The sequence below is a fragment of the Myzus persicae genome, unplaced genomic scaffold (genome assembly GCF_001856785.1).
Source record: "Myzus persicae strain clone G006 unplaced genomic scaffold, MPER_G0061.0, whole genome shotgun sequence".
Lineage (NCBI taxonomy): Eukaryota > Metazoa > Arthropoda > Insecta > Hemiptera > Aphididae > Myzus > Myzus persicae.
In genome coordinates, this window is record NW_019103964.1 from 188,284 (window position 1) to 205,392 (window position 17,109).

At 26.9% G+C, this 17,109-nt stretch overlaps 1 protein-coding gene across 1 annotated transcript; it reads right to left on the minus strand.

The window, feature by feature from the left end:
• Positions 1 to 8,148: 8,148 nt before the first annotated feature.
• Positions 8,149 to 13,725, minus strand: LOC111036978 (protein VAC14 homolog). The gene is made up of 14 exons (XM_022319315.1): positions 13,622 to 13,725; positions 13,404 to 13,554; positions 13,110 to 13,340; positions 12,807 to 13,027; positions 11,684 to 11,804; positions 11,485 to 11,611; positions 11,060 to 11,154; positions 10,870 to 10,995; positions 10,565 to 10,788; positions 9,349 to 9,523; positions 8,956 to 9,074; positions 8,744 to 8,823; positions 8,527 to 8,677; positions 8,149 to 8,403 (listed from the first exon to the last, which is right to left on the minus strand). Exons 1-14 carry the CDS (start codon positions 13,723 to 13,725, stop codon positions 8,241 to 8,243), a joined length of 2,088 nt encoding a protein of 695 aa, XP_022175007.1. The 3' UTR covers positions 8,149 to 8,240.
• Positions 13,726 to 17,109: the final 3,384 nt, after the last annotated feature.

Below are 17,109 nucleotides of genomic sequence, written 5' to 3' on the forward strand. Positions count from 1 at the left end.
CATTTTAACTTTTATTTGCCGACATTCCTTAACACAAAAATTCTTCTTGTAATCCACAATAATTTACTGTTGTTCCAATGAAATATTATTTTACAACATATTGTTGTTATGGTTGTCAATATACTATTTAAAGTTAAAACAAATATTTACTGATATTAAAATGTTTACGTTTATAATGTTTCGTTTATAATTTATTTTAATGTTTTTTTTTCTTTTTTATTTATCTCCTAAGTAACACCATTTTTATTTTTATTTTATTTTTTGTGGTTATTTATTCACTATTATTATTTTTTTTTTAGAATATTGTAACAACAAATTGTATTTATATAATTATTGTTTGTTTTTTTTTGTTATTATTATGTAAACAATAGTTTAAAAATAATGTTAATGAACAAAATATTATTAATTGGTTAAAAAAACATAATTTGTTAAGTAATCGATTTCCTTATGTTGTTAAATAAATAACCGAGTTATGGCATTGGAAATGTGTCTTGTATGTTGTTTTTTTTTATAATTAATTAGGTGGTGTAAACTAACAAAATATTTGTTTGAAACGAAATGTGTTGTGTTCGTTTAATTTACGCAATGTAACTTTTATGATTTATTAATTGCAATAGCTTATAGTTTGTTATTTAATTTATTTTGTTCATTGGATGGTAAGAACATATAGATACCTATAAGTTATCATTATTATTATTATTACTATTATATTTATGTCATACAACAATCACATATCTCGAAATATTCACATAATGCCAAAATCAATAAAATTGAACGAATCAAAATACTCAATACCTCAATCGATCTAAAAAATCAATCGAAAAAGCTCCAATAACAGAAAGCGAACGAAATTATTGCAATCAATAAATCATGAAGGTTCGCTGTGTACGTATTGCTAATTTTATTATAAATTATAATTATTATATTTTACGTAATATTTATTATGATGAAAGATTTTAGTGAAATCGTATGATATACAACTATATTTAAACTGGCTCAGCCATCGTTGGCTTTCGTCTGTTTATGTTTATCAATATGTACATACATTTGTTGCTTAGGCTTAAATTTCGTTTTCATTTTTCAGTTGAACAGATTAGTGAGTTGGAAAAATGATGATTAGGTAGCATTATTTAAATTCAACTCAAACAGCCTTATTAATTGTTATACTACCTAATTATTATGGATACTAACAACAAATATTATACTCTGCATAAAACGTGTACACATGTACACACGCATTTAATGCATATTATATATTTATATAAATTCGTTTTGCTCTTAAACAAAAACAAAAAAAAAACACAATTTGAATTAATCATAAATTTACTTAACAAATTCGCTACGTAGACGTAGACGTCGTCGAAATAGATCATTACTGAAGAGTGTAGATTTGATTTTTAAATATTTTTTGTAAGTCAATTATTAATTTATCATGATAACTTTATTTATAATGTTCATATACATATTGGGCGATCATATTATTAACTTATATTTATTATTATTATGTTTCTCGATCATTTTGTTTGAAATCTAATTACATATTTCTTATCAAATTTAAAATTATCGAGATGAGATCCTTCTTTTTATACATTCATAGTTCGAAAAATATAAAAACTAATGAAATTTGGTTTCGATGTGAAGTTCATAAGGACAAATTTGTTAAAGTTTGTACATAATAAGTTTTCAACCAATATTAAAATGTACATTGGTATTTAGTTCCCAACTTTCGAAATTTTTTTTTTAGGCCATAGTTTTAACTATATTTATTTTAATACTAAAATATTGTTGAAATCTTATAATAAATAAAAAGAGTAATTATAGTTACAATTTATAAAAAAATATTCGATCTGATTTAGATTTATGACTTTCGATAAAAAATATGTATTGGATTATGAATTTTACATTAAAATTCCACGAGGACATTGGTAGCCTATTATATTCTAAGACATTTATTACATTTCAGTTAAATTAAATATTTTAATGTATTAAATAATTGACCTGCCTACCAAATGTGTGTTTCACAGATTCGCGACAAAGGTATGCTTTTCATTTTAAAGTTCTTTATCTGTTATACCTTTTCCAAATTGAAACATAGTACAAATTTTTCCCCTAATAAACAAATTTCATTCACTTATTTTGATATGTGATATAGTTTTTATGCTTGTACCCACGCAGATTAAAATGCTATGCAACATAATTCTTGTGGCATTAAATTACATTGTATTCCGAACGAAACCAATAATTTGTTTAAATGAAAAATCGTTGAACTATAAAATAAATTATGTAATGTTTTTATTATATTTTTATTTCTTATTTTTTTTTTTTTTGTATTCATATCTAAATAAACGTCCAATTCTCCTTAGTCTGTTATAAATATATGAGTTGGATAAATAAAATACCAAACGATTGTATTTGAGATATTTCACTATACATTAATTAAAAACCAGCTCAAAAATTAGATTATACTTGAAATATTATTTTAAATATCGTAATTTTCTGTCTAAAAAATTTGGCGGAGGCTGAATCAAATCTTTTTTTTTGTATTTTATAATAAACGAATAGAATGTTACTGGAATTGTTGTACATGCCTGATTCAATTGGATGCAAATTTAAATATAGGTACACACTTATATACTTTTAAAACAATATTTATGTGCCAATATGCTTAGTCATTTTAGTACTTATACAGTTAACACGTACAAAATACATACATATTTCCCCAGTTGAAATTCTGTAACCAATAATAGTACTATATATACACAATATACTATAATACAATAATAATTGTATATCATACATAATAATAACATACCTAATATATTCAAAGTTACGAATAATAAAATAATATATTATACTATACAAATAAATTATACGTGTCAATGCACTTATGTTAGTAGTTGGCGCACTGTTGTAAGTTGTTAAAAATTTAATATTCTGTTCCTATGTATGAATTTTTGAAAATGTAAAAAGAAAAATCAAAAAAAAAAAAATGTAAAATTAGTGATTATGACTATTCGTTTGTTATTTTCAAAAAAAAATTGTTTTTATTTTCCTCTCGCTGCGATCCTGTCAAATATTATGTAATAGTTTTTAACGTAATGAAAAAAATGACGTTCATTTTTATATTGATGTACTACAAAAACTGCAATATCTATTTACTTAAATATTAATTTTAAAAACATAATATTAATGTGTGCGACATTGGTGCTTGCAAAGTGGAATGTGCTTTCATATAGAAAATATTTTTATTTTCACATCACTACAATGAGTACCTATTGCAAGAAAGTACTTATGTCACAAACACAAAATTATGTTCTTTTAATACGACTTGTAAGCTATAAACGAGGTAAAAGTTAAAATAATAACATATACATATATTATAAATGTTTTTTCTTAAGTTTTTAATATTCGTTTACTCCGATATTATATCAACGACTTCGTGTGAATCAGGTGTATTAGAGTATGATTCAAAATGTCGTTGATTTATTATTAATTTTAAAAGGTGTCAACTACGTGATGTGAAACGGAAAGATCTAATATCAAAAACAAAAACCCAAAAACTATGAAAATTGTTTTATTGCAAACAATTGCAACTGTAGTCGTATCGTAAGGCTGATGTAAGTGCGAATACGAACATGTACATACTAATCACTAATGGGAGAAAAAATACTTTCTTTTTGAACTCGATTTGGTAAATCGTCAGGTTGTGGTTATTTTCGTGCGGGCGTAAATGTTTTTTTTGTATCGAACGATGTTTATCAGCCATCCAGCAGCCATCGGCACACTTCCTCTCGCATTTATTACAAATTATAATACCCAAAAATCAATGTGATAATATTGTTTGAGCTTAATGTGTACAGTGTACCCATCTATTTATTCACCAATAAGACGTAAATAAGTAAATATATATTTAATTATTAAGTTTTGGGGAAAACCCCAAATTTTGATTTTTGGCTCTAATGCTAAAATAATTCAAATTATATTGAACTCTGAATATAATAAAAAATAATGATTTACACGCCACACTAGTGAAGACATCTCTAGTGCTCATCCTGAATAAATCGTGCTTTGGCTAGCGCAATGCATATAGACAATATAGCTACACACTACACAATGTTGGCGTTACCTATATTCTTATGTTCCATTTCAGTTATGGTCGTACGAGCACTTATGATTTATGCGAGTACATATATCAGCAGAGATGGATTTACATATCTCGATTAATATTTTATAATAAAAAAATGATTTTTGTTAGTCAATTTTATAAATACAACTACCTATTTCCAAATCAGTTATCAATTCTCCAAAGATGAAAGATGACACATTTATAAAATCTACTGATTGTACTGTTTATATAGCTACGCTATGAGTTCTTGAAAACACAGAGAGAATATTTATAAATAATCAAATAAACATATTTAGATGTAGTATAATTATTATTGTAGCCTAATATTTTATATTCGTTTTAAAAATATATTCTCGGAAAATTCTTAATAATATGCTCTAAGCTTATAAAATAATCAGAATTAATCAATTTTGCTTTAAGTTCAGATAAAATTAAAATGATAATTTCTTGATTCATATACAACTAGGTAGGTATATATTTTTATTGAACAATTATGATTTTGATAACAATGAAGGTTTCAATAAAATAATATTATCGATATTTATGATATTATTAACATTTACGAAAATTCTTGAGTATAAAACAAATTGTGTAAAATCTATAACATTTTAACGAAACAGTTATACCTAAACTATGCATATCAACAATAATCAACATTTGCATATAAGTCACTTCTCATGCGGTTACGCTTCCTTCAACTTAGGTAATGTTTTTAAATATTATTTCAATTGCTGAAGTTTTTTGTTTACAATTAATCTAGGTATTTATTTTAAAACTAAGTGACTTGCGAAAGCTCATTTCCAACCTTTAAAGTTGTTCATACTCCCTAGAGATTACATTGACTTTCAACAAGAAAATGTAAACATGAATTACTTCATCAGACTTTTTTCTAATTGATATTATTTATAATCTATTCAGTAGATAACCATGAGCAACTGTGAATAGGTTAAAATATATATAAGTGAAACTTGATGGAAGAAGCCGTACACCTGCCGGTAACACTAGCAATTTTAAACTCAGTTATTGTGAATTAATGTTATACTTATAATATTATTATTTATTTTAGCTATTATAAAGATAGCAACACCAGGTGCACTTTAAGCACCTTTTAGAATACCAGGGAAAAGGAAAGGGCGTTAATTTTTTAGTAAGATGGTTGGTATGTTGGGGCAGTTTACTGTGACATTTCCTATAGAAAAATATAACTTCATCATTTACTACTATCATTCTAAGATGTATATGGAATGTATGGTTGTTGGTTAACAGTATAGGGAGGGTCATTGGTTAAATTTTTTAGGGTAATATTTTGAAAGGTTTAAAATGCAATAAAATATAAGATGACTCTATTTGATACCAATTTAGTTTAGGTTTTTAATGTAATAACTAATAGTTATAAATGATATGAACTTGAAAAATTTATCAAGAACATACATTTATAAATCAACTTTTAAAAATTAAAATGTTCTATAAAAATGATCAGATATGTTTGAATAATAATTTACAGTTCATTGACGAAGGAAATATAATTCACTTTATAATACACAATAATTAGACAGTAATTAACTATACCATTAAAATTATTCTTTTAGTACCTAAAAGAGATACAATTATTGTTTAGCTAGGTTTTAACAACTCGACTAGTAAACACTATATTACAATTGTATGAAAATTAATAAATAAATAGTAAATACTTAGTTAATAATTTCAAATTATATTATACGATCACGGATCACGAAATCGGCGGGTACCTATGTGGCTATGTTTGCCGCGGTAAAGCGTAGGGCGTGTGGCTTTCTTACATGCCGCCAGAGAAAAGGTATGGTAAAAAAGGTCCTTGTCGCAGAAGAGAAATCGTATGCATAAAACAACCCTTTGATGAAGCAGCCTATCACTCTCTGACCAGCATAACCGGGTCGCCTCTTCGACAGTGCACGAGCACCACTAAACAGAGTAACAACCTCTATATACTGAATCGTACGACCAACAACTGGACTCCTTATGCCGAGCAATAATCAGTGTGTTTTATTATTTTAATTCAAGTATTTTGAGTAATTAATTTGTGTCGCCTAAAACTTCTACAGCATAACCCAGAGAAATACGGCTGAGAGTCAGGTAAGACAAATAATATAAAATATATTATTATTTGACTGAATTATATTACATTATATGCACATATACCACATACACATAATATTATTGTACAGTGCAGTATTTGATCAAATTCTTAAATACACCGCAACCTCGAGAGGAAGATAATAACGTGATTTCAATACTGGCATCTGGTATCATTCTCCAGCACTTATAAGTGTAGAGAATCATACAGATACCTTAGGTTAATATCAGATTTTAGCCTTATTTTTGTTTATTCTATTTTTGCGCGTTATTACAGTCTTTAATTATTAACATATTATGTATTATGTAATGTTATCTGGATAAAAATGTCTAAAACGTAACAATATAGAAAATTGAAAAAAAAACTCGATAGGCATAGTCATACACATAATTTAGTATTTTTTTTAATTTAATAAAATAACCATAATATCATTATAAATGTAGGTAGGTAATTATGGAGATCTGCCATTACTACCGAGACAAAAATTTAAACATACCTATACAGTATACTTTTATATATTCGCAAATAACGACTAAAATCAAAAAAAATGGAGTGCTCACTGCTCACACGTTATACATAAGATCGAATGCTATTATTTCGATAGAGTTATATAATTGTCTCCCAGGATGCAATATTTTCTTCATGTATTGCATCTGCCACCGATGGTCAGTGGTATAATGAATATGTAAGTTTAATAGGTATTTAATAAAATATTATATAGTGTCGTTTCTACGTTCCTCCGACCCGAGAGGAATTAATATTACTGGCTTTCACTGCAGTTGCACACGTCAGCAAAACCATTTTCAACTTGATTCCATGGACGTAGGTAAGGGGGGGGGGGGGATAAAACACCCCCCGAAATTAAATAAAACAATCTTGAGCTTTTTGTGAATTTGTTCGAGAATATTATTAACTCGCATATTATTTAGGATTTAGACAAAAACCCCCTCCGAAAATATTTCCTACCTACGCCCATGCTTGATTCATATCACTTTGTACCTATATGATTTGGAGCTTATACGCATAGACATTATCAATCTATCTTAGACAATTGTAAACACTTCCTAATCTGCCCTTGTAGTCTATTCAATTCAAACCGACACACCACGGATGCGTATAAATTCGCTGAGCGCAGTAGACTAGAAAAAAGAATTCGAAAATAATTTTTTTTTTTGAGAATAAAAATTTGAATTTACTTGTCTATAAAAAGTATAAATGGCTCAAAAAGATTCAAAATATTTTGAATATTTTATGATATATAGAAAATGCTAATATAGACATTCAGTGAAAATGATGCGGATTTAAGGTTACTTTTTTAGAGTTACCTATATCAAAAACCAAAATCGAATTGATCAAAAACTGATTTTGAGTACTAATTGCCGATTTTCTTCTTTTTTTTTTAAAAAAAGTTTTTGAAAACTATTAAGAATTTTTGTTTTGACCCCCCCACAGTACCAATTAGATAACCTAACTTTATCCTAATAAAAAATTAAAAAATATTTACTGCTCCAAAAGGCAAAAGTTGAAGACAAACAGAAAAAAACACACATCCTTGAAAATTAGATACATTCATCTGATTCTAAAATGTTAAATAAGTATCATTTATTTATTTATAATTTCACAAATATATTTCAATACAATAACATACACATACACAATATAAATAATGCATTTATGGTAAAATATATAAATCATATTATGTAGATACAAATACAACATACTACGTAGTTGTATACAATTTTAGATTAAATTAAATACCCAGTTTTAAATTAATATTTTTTTTAAAAACATTTTTTGTTATTTTAAAACAAATAACAAATATAAAATAACAATAATATTAAAATAATAATACACAACATTTTAAACATGAATAAAAAATAAAGCACTTAAAATAAATATTGGTCTTTGTTTAAAAATTAATGATGGCGAAATCGGAAATAACATAATATATAAATTGAAATATTATATGTAATAAATTGAACGGTAATAATGTAATAATAACTATTGTATATCAACTTTGGCAATAGCTTTATCAATCTGCTGAATGGAATTGGTACTTATTCGGTAATTTCTATGTTTTTCTTGTAGTGTTGTAAAATGATTTAACATTGTACTTGTGTCAAACATTCCTTTGAAATCTTTTTCAACATTTTCACTGGCTGGCCTAAAATAATAAAAAGAAAATATAAACCTATGATTAATTGGATAAACTGAAGACAATCCTTACAGATTCAATAACTTTGAATAATTATTCAATTCTATAGTTTTATAAATATGCAGTACATACATTTCAGATCCCATCCTTGAATGAGGAACACATTTCAACCTGTGCCGCAGTAAATGAAAAGCGTCTGATTGAGGCATTATCATCAGAAGTCCATAAAGTGCTTTAATTAAATACTGATTTACTGGTTCTTCCAAGAGCTCCATTCTCAAATCTAAAAATATTAACATGCAATATTAATACTGATAACTGATGTCTTTTTCGTTGTATAAAAACACACATATAAATATTGGAGACTCCAGTAGCTGAATTAGTTTGTCTACTTCAATAAGCAAGTCAATAGTAACATCCATTGATGCGCTAACATAATAATGGTTGAGGAAAGTTTTCCAACAAAATTAGATTTATAATACAAAAATAATAATATTAGACACCATATAGCGCTTCTAAAATAAAATTAATGTACAATTGAATTTTACTGAAAAAGGATACAATGTCTGTAACAGCTTGCAAACAAGAAAATAATTTTGAGTAAGCAAACACAGTGCTACAGCAGCCACTGGATTATGACACCACGTTCGAAATAAACACAAAAACATTTCTCGATTTTCCTGAAAAAAAAAAAAGAATTCACAATTGTTGGATTTTATATTAATTATTAATTATTACAAATGATTCATTAGCTATAGATTATAAAGTACAGAATACTTTTAAAATGCACTACCATAGAAGCAACAAAAGAATATATACTTGCCAATGTTACTTTTAAAGAAACTTGGAGCATAATTTACATAATTAAAACTGTGACATGGATTGTTGACAATTTATTACATGCCAAGTAGTATAAGTTTCAATTTATCAAATTAAAATAATGTTATTAATTACTTGTTTTTCAACATCTCGCAACTGAGTTCGCAGATCATAAAGTTCAGGAGATGTCAACAATATTGTATTCAATGTTCCTATCATCACAGATGCAAATTTCATATTTGTTTCCTCCAACAGGAATGTAGATAATGCTCGGAAAATATCATTTGAATTTAATAAACCACATATTGTTCTAGATAAAAACAATATGAATTCAGGATAGTTAATCATAATATTTATTAATACATTTTACTATTAATACCAATTTATATGATCAATGGTTTTATTTTTATACTTGTAACCGTGGCTTAAATATACAAGGTTATTGCATATAGGCCTATATTATTATCAAACAAAATAAAATTGCAGCATAGGGTACGATCAATTGCTCAAGTATAGGTCATCCCTTACGCCAGCGTTTCTTAAACTTTTTTATCCGTGGAACTCTTTTTTATGTGCACTTTCACCGTGGACCCCCAACTTTTTTTAGCTTTTTTTTATTGAGCTCTTGACAATAAATTATTACAGCTCGACAATTAAAACCACTACATTGTTTCAATACTTTCCATGCGTCATTTTATGTAAGGAATATTTGCAATAAAAGTTATAAGTATGTGTCAACATTTAAAATTTTGAATAAAAAACCACACGTTTCGGGGAACCCTGAAGTGACCTCCGCGGAACCCTGGGGTTCCACAGAACACAGTTTAAGAAACGCTGCCTTACGCTATCATTTTAATTCCTTAAAGTGATTAAACATATTCTGTCCACCTCACGATTACTCGCCAACCCAATGCCTTTTTTCCTTAGAAAGTCTCGCTGATCGCCGTCACTCAGCAAACATATAATTTCTATCTAATCTACTCTCCTCTAAAATTGACAGTAAACAATCACTATCTCGTATTTCCTTTAAAGTCCCCTCCCGTCGTACTCGTTCATCTGTTCCATTCCATATACCATTCTCTTCCTCAAACTACTATTTTAACTCACCGATTATCCATCTCATGCGTATTACCAATACTGACCCTTCATTCACCCTCTAAATCTGAGCCTCGTTTCCACAAAGCTAATTACTATTACTTATTATATTATATTCATATATTTAAAGGGTTCGTCCCGTAATGTAATGTAAAAAATAAAATATTGTATACTGTTAATATATTGCAATAACCTAGTATCCTAGTATATTTAAGCCATTTTTATAATCAATAAATATCATACTATAAACACAAACCTTATAATAAATTGTCCACGGTCTTTTAATAATGTTCGATCACAGCTAAATTGTTTCAATAAGCTTAAAATAAAGTGGTCAAAATACTGTTTGTTGTTTGTTTGAGCTGCTGAAGGAGAAATTATTTTTGCAATAACTTTTAAATCATTTTGCACAACTTCTTCATTAGGATATGATAATGTTGTTAACAATAAAGGAAATATTGATTCCATATACATAAGTATCTGTTTGTATAAATAAATCAATGTATAACAAAATTATGTACTTGAATAGTTTCTTTGTAATTTAGTAGCTTACCTACTTACTCTATTTGGTAAATGAATAAACAAATGATAAATCCATTTTAATACTGTAATTTTAGTTTCGATTGTAGATCCGCCCAATTCTTTAGTAAGTACAGTAATAACTGATGCAAGATCTAGATTTTTCCCCTAAATTTCAATTGCCAATTAATAAGTTTTTTTTTAGTGTTTTCTAAATATTATAATTAATTACTTCCTCATCTTTTTCTATGACATCAGTATTATCTTCTACACCATTAATTAGCTCCATTAGCGTTGAATTGACTAATTTAGCTGTTTGTTTGATACCTAATAATTCAAAAACACAAACAAGGTATTAATTTTTATATAATATTCATAACCAATAAATGAAGAATTTGAATTATTTTTAAGAGGATGTTAAACCCACATTCTTTATCTTAAAAAAGAATGACAGAAAAATCTACATTGAGAGTGTTCTGTTAAACTGTTATTTTTAATATTAGAGTAAATGATTAACTTATCAAATGACATTTAAATGTCGAAATAACCTATGATAACCAAGCATAAGCCTTCTTTTTAAAACTTAAAATTATTTATAAAGTTTTTATCAAAATATTTATTTTAATATGGTAATTACTAATAAGTAATAATATTTACGTATTTGGGATTCAATATCTTGATTCGAATTTGATGCCATTGAAGCTTTTAAAATATTAGATGCAAATGGTAAAATATTTGAACCGTACATGTCAATAAATTCTTTTATCCAACACATTGCTGTAAACTAAAGAAAGGAACAATCAATATTTAATTATTTTAGTTAGAAAAAATTGAGAAAAATTATATTTTTATTTACCTGAACAAATTCATCAGTAGAATATGAATAAATAACAATTGTATTTATCATATCTGTATAGTTAACTTTTTCAGGATTATGACGTAAGTCATCTAAAAATTTTTTTAATACAGCATCACACCTGAAATGATCTTTAATTTTATTTGAGAACATGAAATGAATAGTTTTATTAAATTGTACTGCTGTCAATTAACATGTAAAAATTATGTATTTAACTATTATAAAATTGCAAACAGTTTATTATAAATTATAATTTTAAAATAAATAGACATAGTATATTTATAGAATTTTACACATTATAATTAGAGATGGGATTTTTATGTTTTTACATCTTTTTTACTGAGAGTATGCAGCTCCAATTGGATAAGCTTTCTCAACGATTCATTTACCATGAACTGATATAAAACATTTTTTAGAGCATAACAAAGAATATTTCAAGGTTAAAGAATAATTTGTACAAAAAATCTAATGGATTACAAAAAAATCCAAAACTATTTTGATTATAATATCATTAGAAAATGACACAAAACAATATTGATAAGAAATTAAGAAAATAACATTAATAAGAAACACAATAATTCTCTAGATCTTTAAGCTTAATATACCCACAGACAAAGCATGGTGGTAGTTCTCGCGTTCAATGTGGGACTAATAATTATTGTCAGGTGTACTAATTACTAGTGTAATTTTAATATTGTTTTAAAATATTGTCAGGTGTCAAGTTTTGGTGAGTATTTTGGTAAATTTAGTTATTTAGTTTTTTGAATTCATAAATCTGAAATGTTAAGTATGTAACTATGTTCTACAACCAAAAATCTTAAATATGATTAAATAAGTACACCAGTATATCACCATACTATAGATTAAATATGACTGTTTGAATATTTTTTTAAAAATTAGGATTAGGTAATTTCACTATCTTATAATTTTTATAAGCTGCTGCTTTTATTTGTTCAGTATTTAATACATATTTATGAAAAAGAAAATGTTTGCATATAAAAGATTATTTTGATGAGATTATAGAGCATAGAAACATCTTATTTTTAAGATTTTAAGCATATAAAAATCCGGTCTCTAATTATAATAGATAAGATTCAAGTATATTATACATAATTTTCCTTACATTTTTTTAATTTCAAATGTAGGATCAGACAACATTTTAAACAATCCATCCAAAATTTCTGGTAAATATATCACTAAATCAATTGAAGGGACATCATCTAAGACAGTTATCCATGAAATTATGAATTGTTTAGCAAAAGTATTTTCTGTGTATATGCGCTCTCGAAGCAATGGTATGAAGCCAACAAGATCAAAAATGTTTGAATTATCCGTAACAATATCCTATAAAAATAATTAAAAACATATTATAATGCACAAATTAATAGAATTCATACATGTTTATGTGTTATATAGATACACATACCTTCATTAAGCGATCTAAAAGCTCAGAAGCATTTTTAACATTTTGATCAGGATCAGTGGCCAGTTTACTTAAAGATTTGAAAATATCAGGAAAATGTTTTAAAACAGCACTACGAGCCACTTTAGAAACATTATATAGTGATTCACTTGCATAGTATCGAACTTTTAAATCGGCGTCATTCAAATTCACCAATATTGGTATAATTAAATCATCAATATAATTTATAGAATCCTAAGAATTCAAGAATTTTACAAATTAATAAATTAAACATATGATGAAAACAACTGTGTATACTTTTCCCAGTCCAACAGTCATAGCAGCAAGTCCTATGAGTCCTCCTTTTTTAGTATTAGCATTTTTTGACATAGAAAAATCTTGTCCCAACACTTTTAACAAACGCCGTATTTGCATAGAATTGTTGACAGCCGCAAATTCTTTAACCATCCTAAGCGAATAAAATTATTTAGTAAGAAAATTAATTTAATTACAAAAAAAAACTGCCAAACACTTACTTTTCAATTTCCAGCGCTGCTGCTTTTCTCTTATCATACATTTTATCGTTCAATGCCCGAACGCACGCAGCACTGAGCGGTGCATAATCACGGTCCATACTCATAGTTAAAATCTATTAACTTATGTAGAAATAGAAATTCACTCTTAAAAGAACTTACAGTGGAAGAATAATATTGTTAATATTGATAATAAGATTAAAACTATATAAACTCTAGAGAGTAGAGAATATTTTAAAAGTAACCTATTACAGTACCAATAAATTTAATTTAATTTAAACTAAACCATTGATTATACATATATTATATATTTAATCAATGACTAAACTGATATATGTACAGTATTATATTTAAGTCAGTAAGTGATCGGTATAAATGACATAACATGTATGTGTGTATAGATAAAATAGAAAACAATTCCTACATAATTTATTGTATTATATTACAGAAAATATTAAAATTAAGTTTAAAATTAAAAACAATGAACTTTAGCATTATAGTTGCAACTGTTGCAAGACAACACATTAAATAATAAATAATATTAAGATTAATTCTTAGTTATCAAAAACAAATTGATAAGAATTATCAGAATAAGCCACGATTTAAGATATTATCTTAATTATTTATCTCACAGTTTGGGAACCGCTGTATTCAGTATGAGCCAAATCATGGACTTATTATGTTTGGATTATAGGAAAAGCATTTTAAAAATTCAAGGAAATCCTAGCCCTGATGATTATTACTATTTAATATTTATTTTTTAAAATTGATAATTTTATACATGCAGCTTATTTCAACATGTTATTATCATGAGAGATAATTAAGTCTAAATTTAAAATAGTTAAATTTGTTGAATACAAATTGATACAGTTGGATTTTAATATATTTTTTATCTAAAAATATAGAATAGTTGTAAAAATGTCGATGTCACCGGGTATGGTAGGTAATTCGTAGACCTCCATATACGCTTTTATTGCCTCCCTTAGTTCCTTGTAAAGATGATCTTTACAAGCACTCTTTTACCCCTTTACGGCTTTAACCCTTATGATAACATGTATATTCAATGATCAATACATTTAATGGTTCAATGGGTATCAATTATAGTGCATCATAAATTGGGATCTCTCCATCTTACAAACTTATACGACATACCAAATTTGTGTTCGGCAGTTCCTATTTTGAGTGTAACCTTTAATCAGAGAGTGAATTGACCTACCATCACACTTAAAAATAATAATATTATCTGTATTTTCACATAAATTTTTTTTTCGATATTTTAATTTATAATAACTAAGTTTTTAGTTTTTAGGTCAGTGCTCTCTATTAGAAATGGTTACTATACAGCGTACACCAGTGGCGCAACTAGACCTCTAAAACGCAGGGTGCTAAATCTGTGAATGCATCACAGAGTTGTATGGGGCAGAGCCACCCACACCCCCCTGCACCTAAACCTACAATACTCGATAAATCAACATTTTAAAATACATATGAACACCCTTCACATAAATAAAAGAAAAGAAATTAATAATACTCTTTTTTTTCTACAATATCAATAAAATAATATTGGTACATTTTAATTTCATAATCTTGTTAATAAATAAAGAAAATAGAGATATCATACATTTTAAATCAGCATAATTTTTCTGGGTTTCATGGAGTATAAATAATTCTGAAACTATGTAATGTGACATAGTTACAGAAAAGTTCATCGACGGCCATATGAATGTAATTTATTTAATAGATCAAACAAATGTCAATGATGTACACTGCTATTTGTTTTCACATAAACTGCCCATTATAATATACAAATAACAAGTTAAACACAAATCTGAGGTTAGATTTAAATAAATAATAATAAATAAAAGAAAATATTTTAACCTGACCAGTAATGCTCAATGTTATGATATAATAATATTGAATTTCATAATTAATACACTCTAAATTGAATGAGTAACGTTAAATTGTATATTGCTAATATATTCATGTACCTATATCTTAATTGTGGTTACACATAAATATATGCTAAATAAATGAACTATTTATTTGATGCAGGACCATATAATATTATCATGCATAATAAATAGTGTACCTATGCAATACAAATATTTTAGTTTTTTACAACAACAGAAATTGCTATGTATTTGCATTCAATAGCGTGATATTTACATCTATTTTGTTAACTATATGCAATAATAATAATGGCCAGATCTTACGGATTTCATCGGTTAAACAATGTTTAATACAGTATTCACTGCTGAATACAAATGGCTTAAATGCTCAAATTGATGCACATGGAATCTTCTGAGTAGGTGTCCCATACGTTTAGGCGTTAGACAAATAAGAACAAATCCGCGGATGGCGGATAATTGTTGTCGTCTCAACCACGGAAGACCTATGCTGTAGTATGGCCTCCCGCCCTCCCATGTGCGTGAAGTGGGCTGCCCCACCATGACCAATTTTTTTGAAAGTTATGTTATCATTTTGCAAATTGGTTTTCAGAATTTGCAAATAAATTCCCTGCCAGGAATAAAAAAAAATAAGACAGGGGGGGGGGACAACTTCACGCAGTGACCCAATATGTAGCTAGCGGTTTCAAGATACTACCAATAATTTGCAAATTGGTTTTCAGAATTTGCAAATAAATTACCTACAATGTATGAAACATATAAGATGGGGGCAACTTCACGATACACCCCTTTTTGAGCTACGAATTGAAATATACTGCTAACATTTTGCAAATAGCCGTCAACTTATTTATAATTTCGAGTCCAAAAATCACACCAATCATTGGTGCTTATACGTAGGTAGAGTTTATTATATAATTTGAAATTATATTATATAATACACAATTGAAATATACTACTTACAGAAGTGCTTTACAGAATATCTCGGGCTTCTATTTAATATACGTTTAATATAGAATAATTGTTTCTTACCCTTACAGTCTTAATAAGTGGTACAAGTACGTGTTTACAATAAACATAAATTAATAATTAATTTTTTTAAATTTATTTATTAATTCTTTTTACTCTACATTTATAGGAACATAACATGGATTATTGAATATTATAAGCTCGTGGGCATTAAATAAGAGCTCACATTAATTAATAACAATTTTGATTTTGATTTGCTAATAAATAGATTATGTTTTTCAGATCTTCACGTTTTATTCATTTTAAATTTACTTTATTAATTTTTAATTATTAAAGTTAGAAATCGTGGTTCATGGTTCTCGTCATTTATTATAAAACGTCAGGTCGATACATCAAAAACATTTTTCGCCACCAGACTGTTTCAATCCTTTGCGGAGTTTTTCTCATTTTGGTCCCAGATCCTGAAGTCATGGCCCTATAATAGAATTATTGGTAAAAGGAAAATTGAAAAAAATAAAATTGATTTGATTAATTATTGATTCTTATTACTTTTATTTATCTAGTAACAAACGCTTAATATAAATTTAAAAATAATAAAATATGACCTTTTTGTCTTTT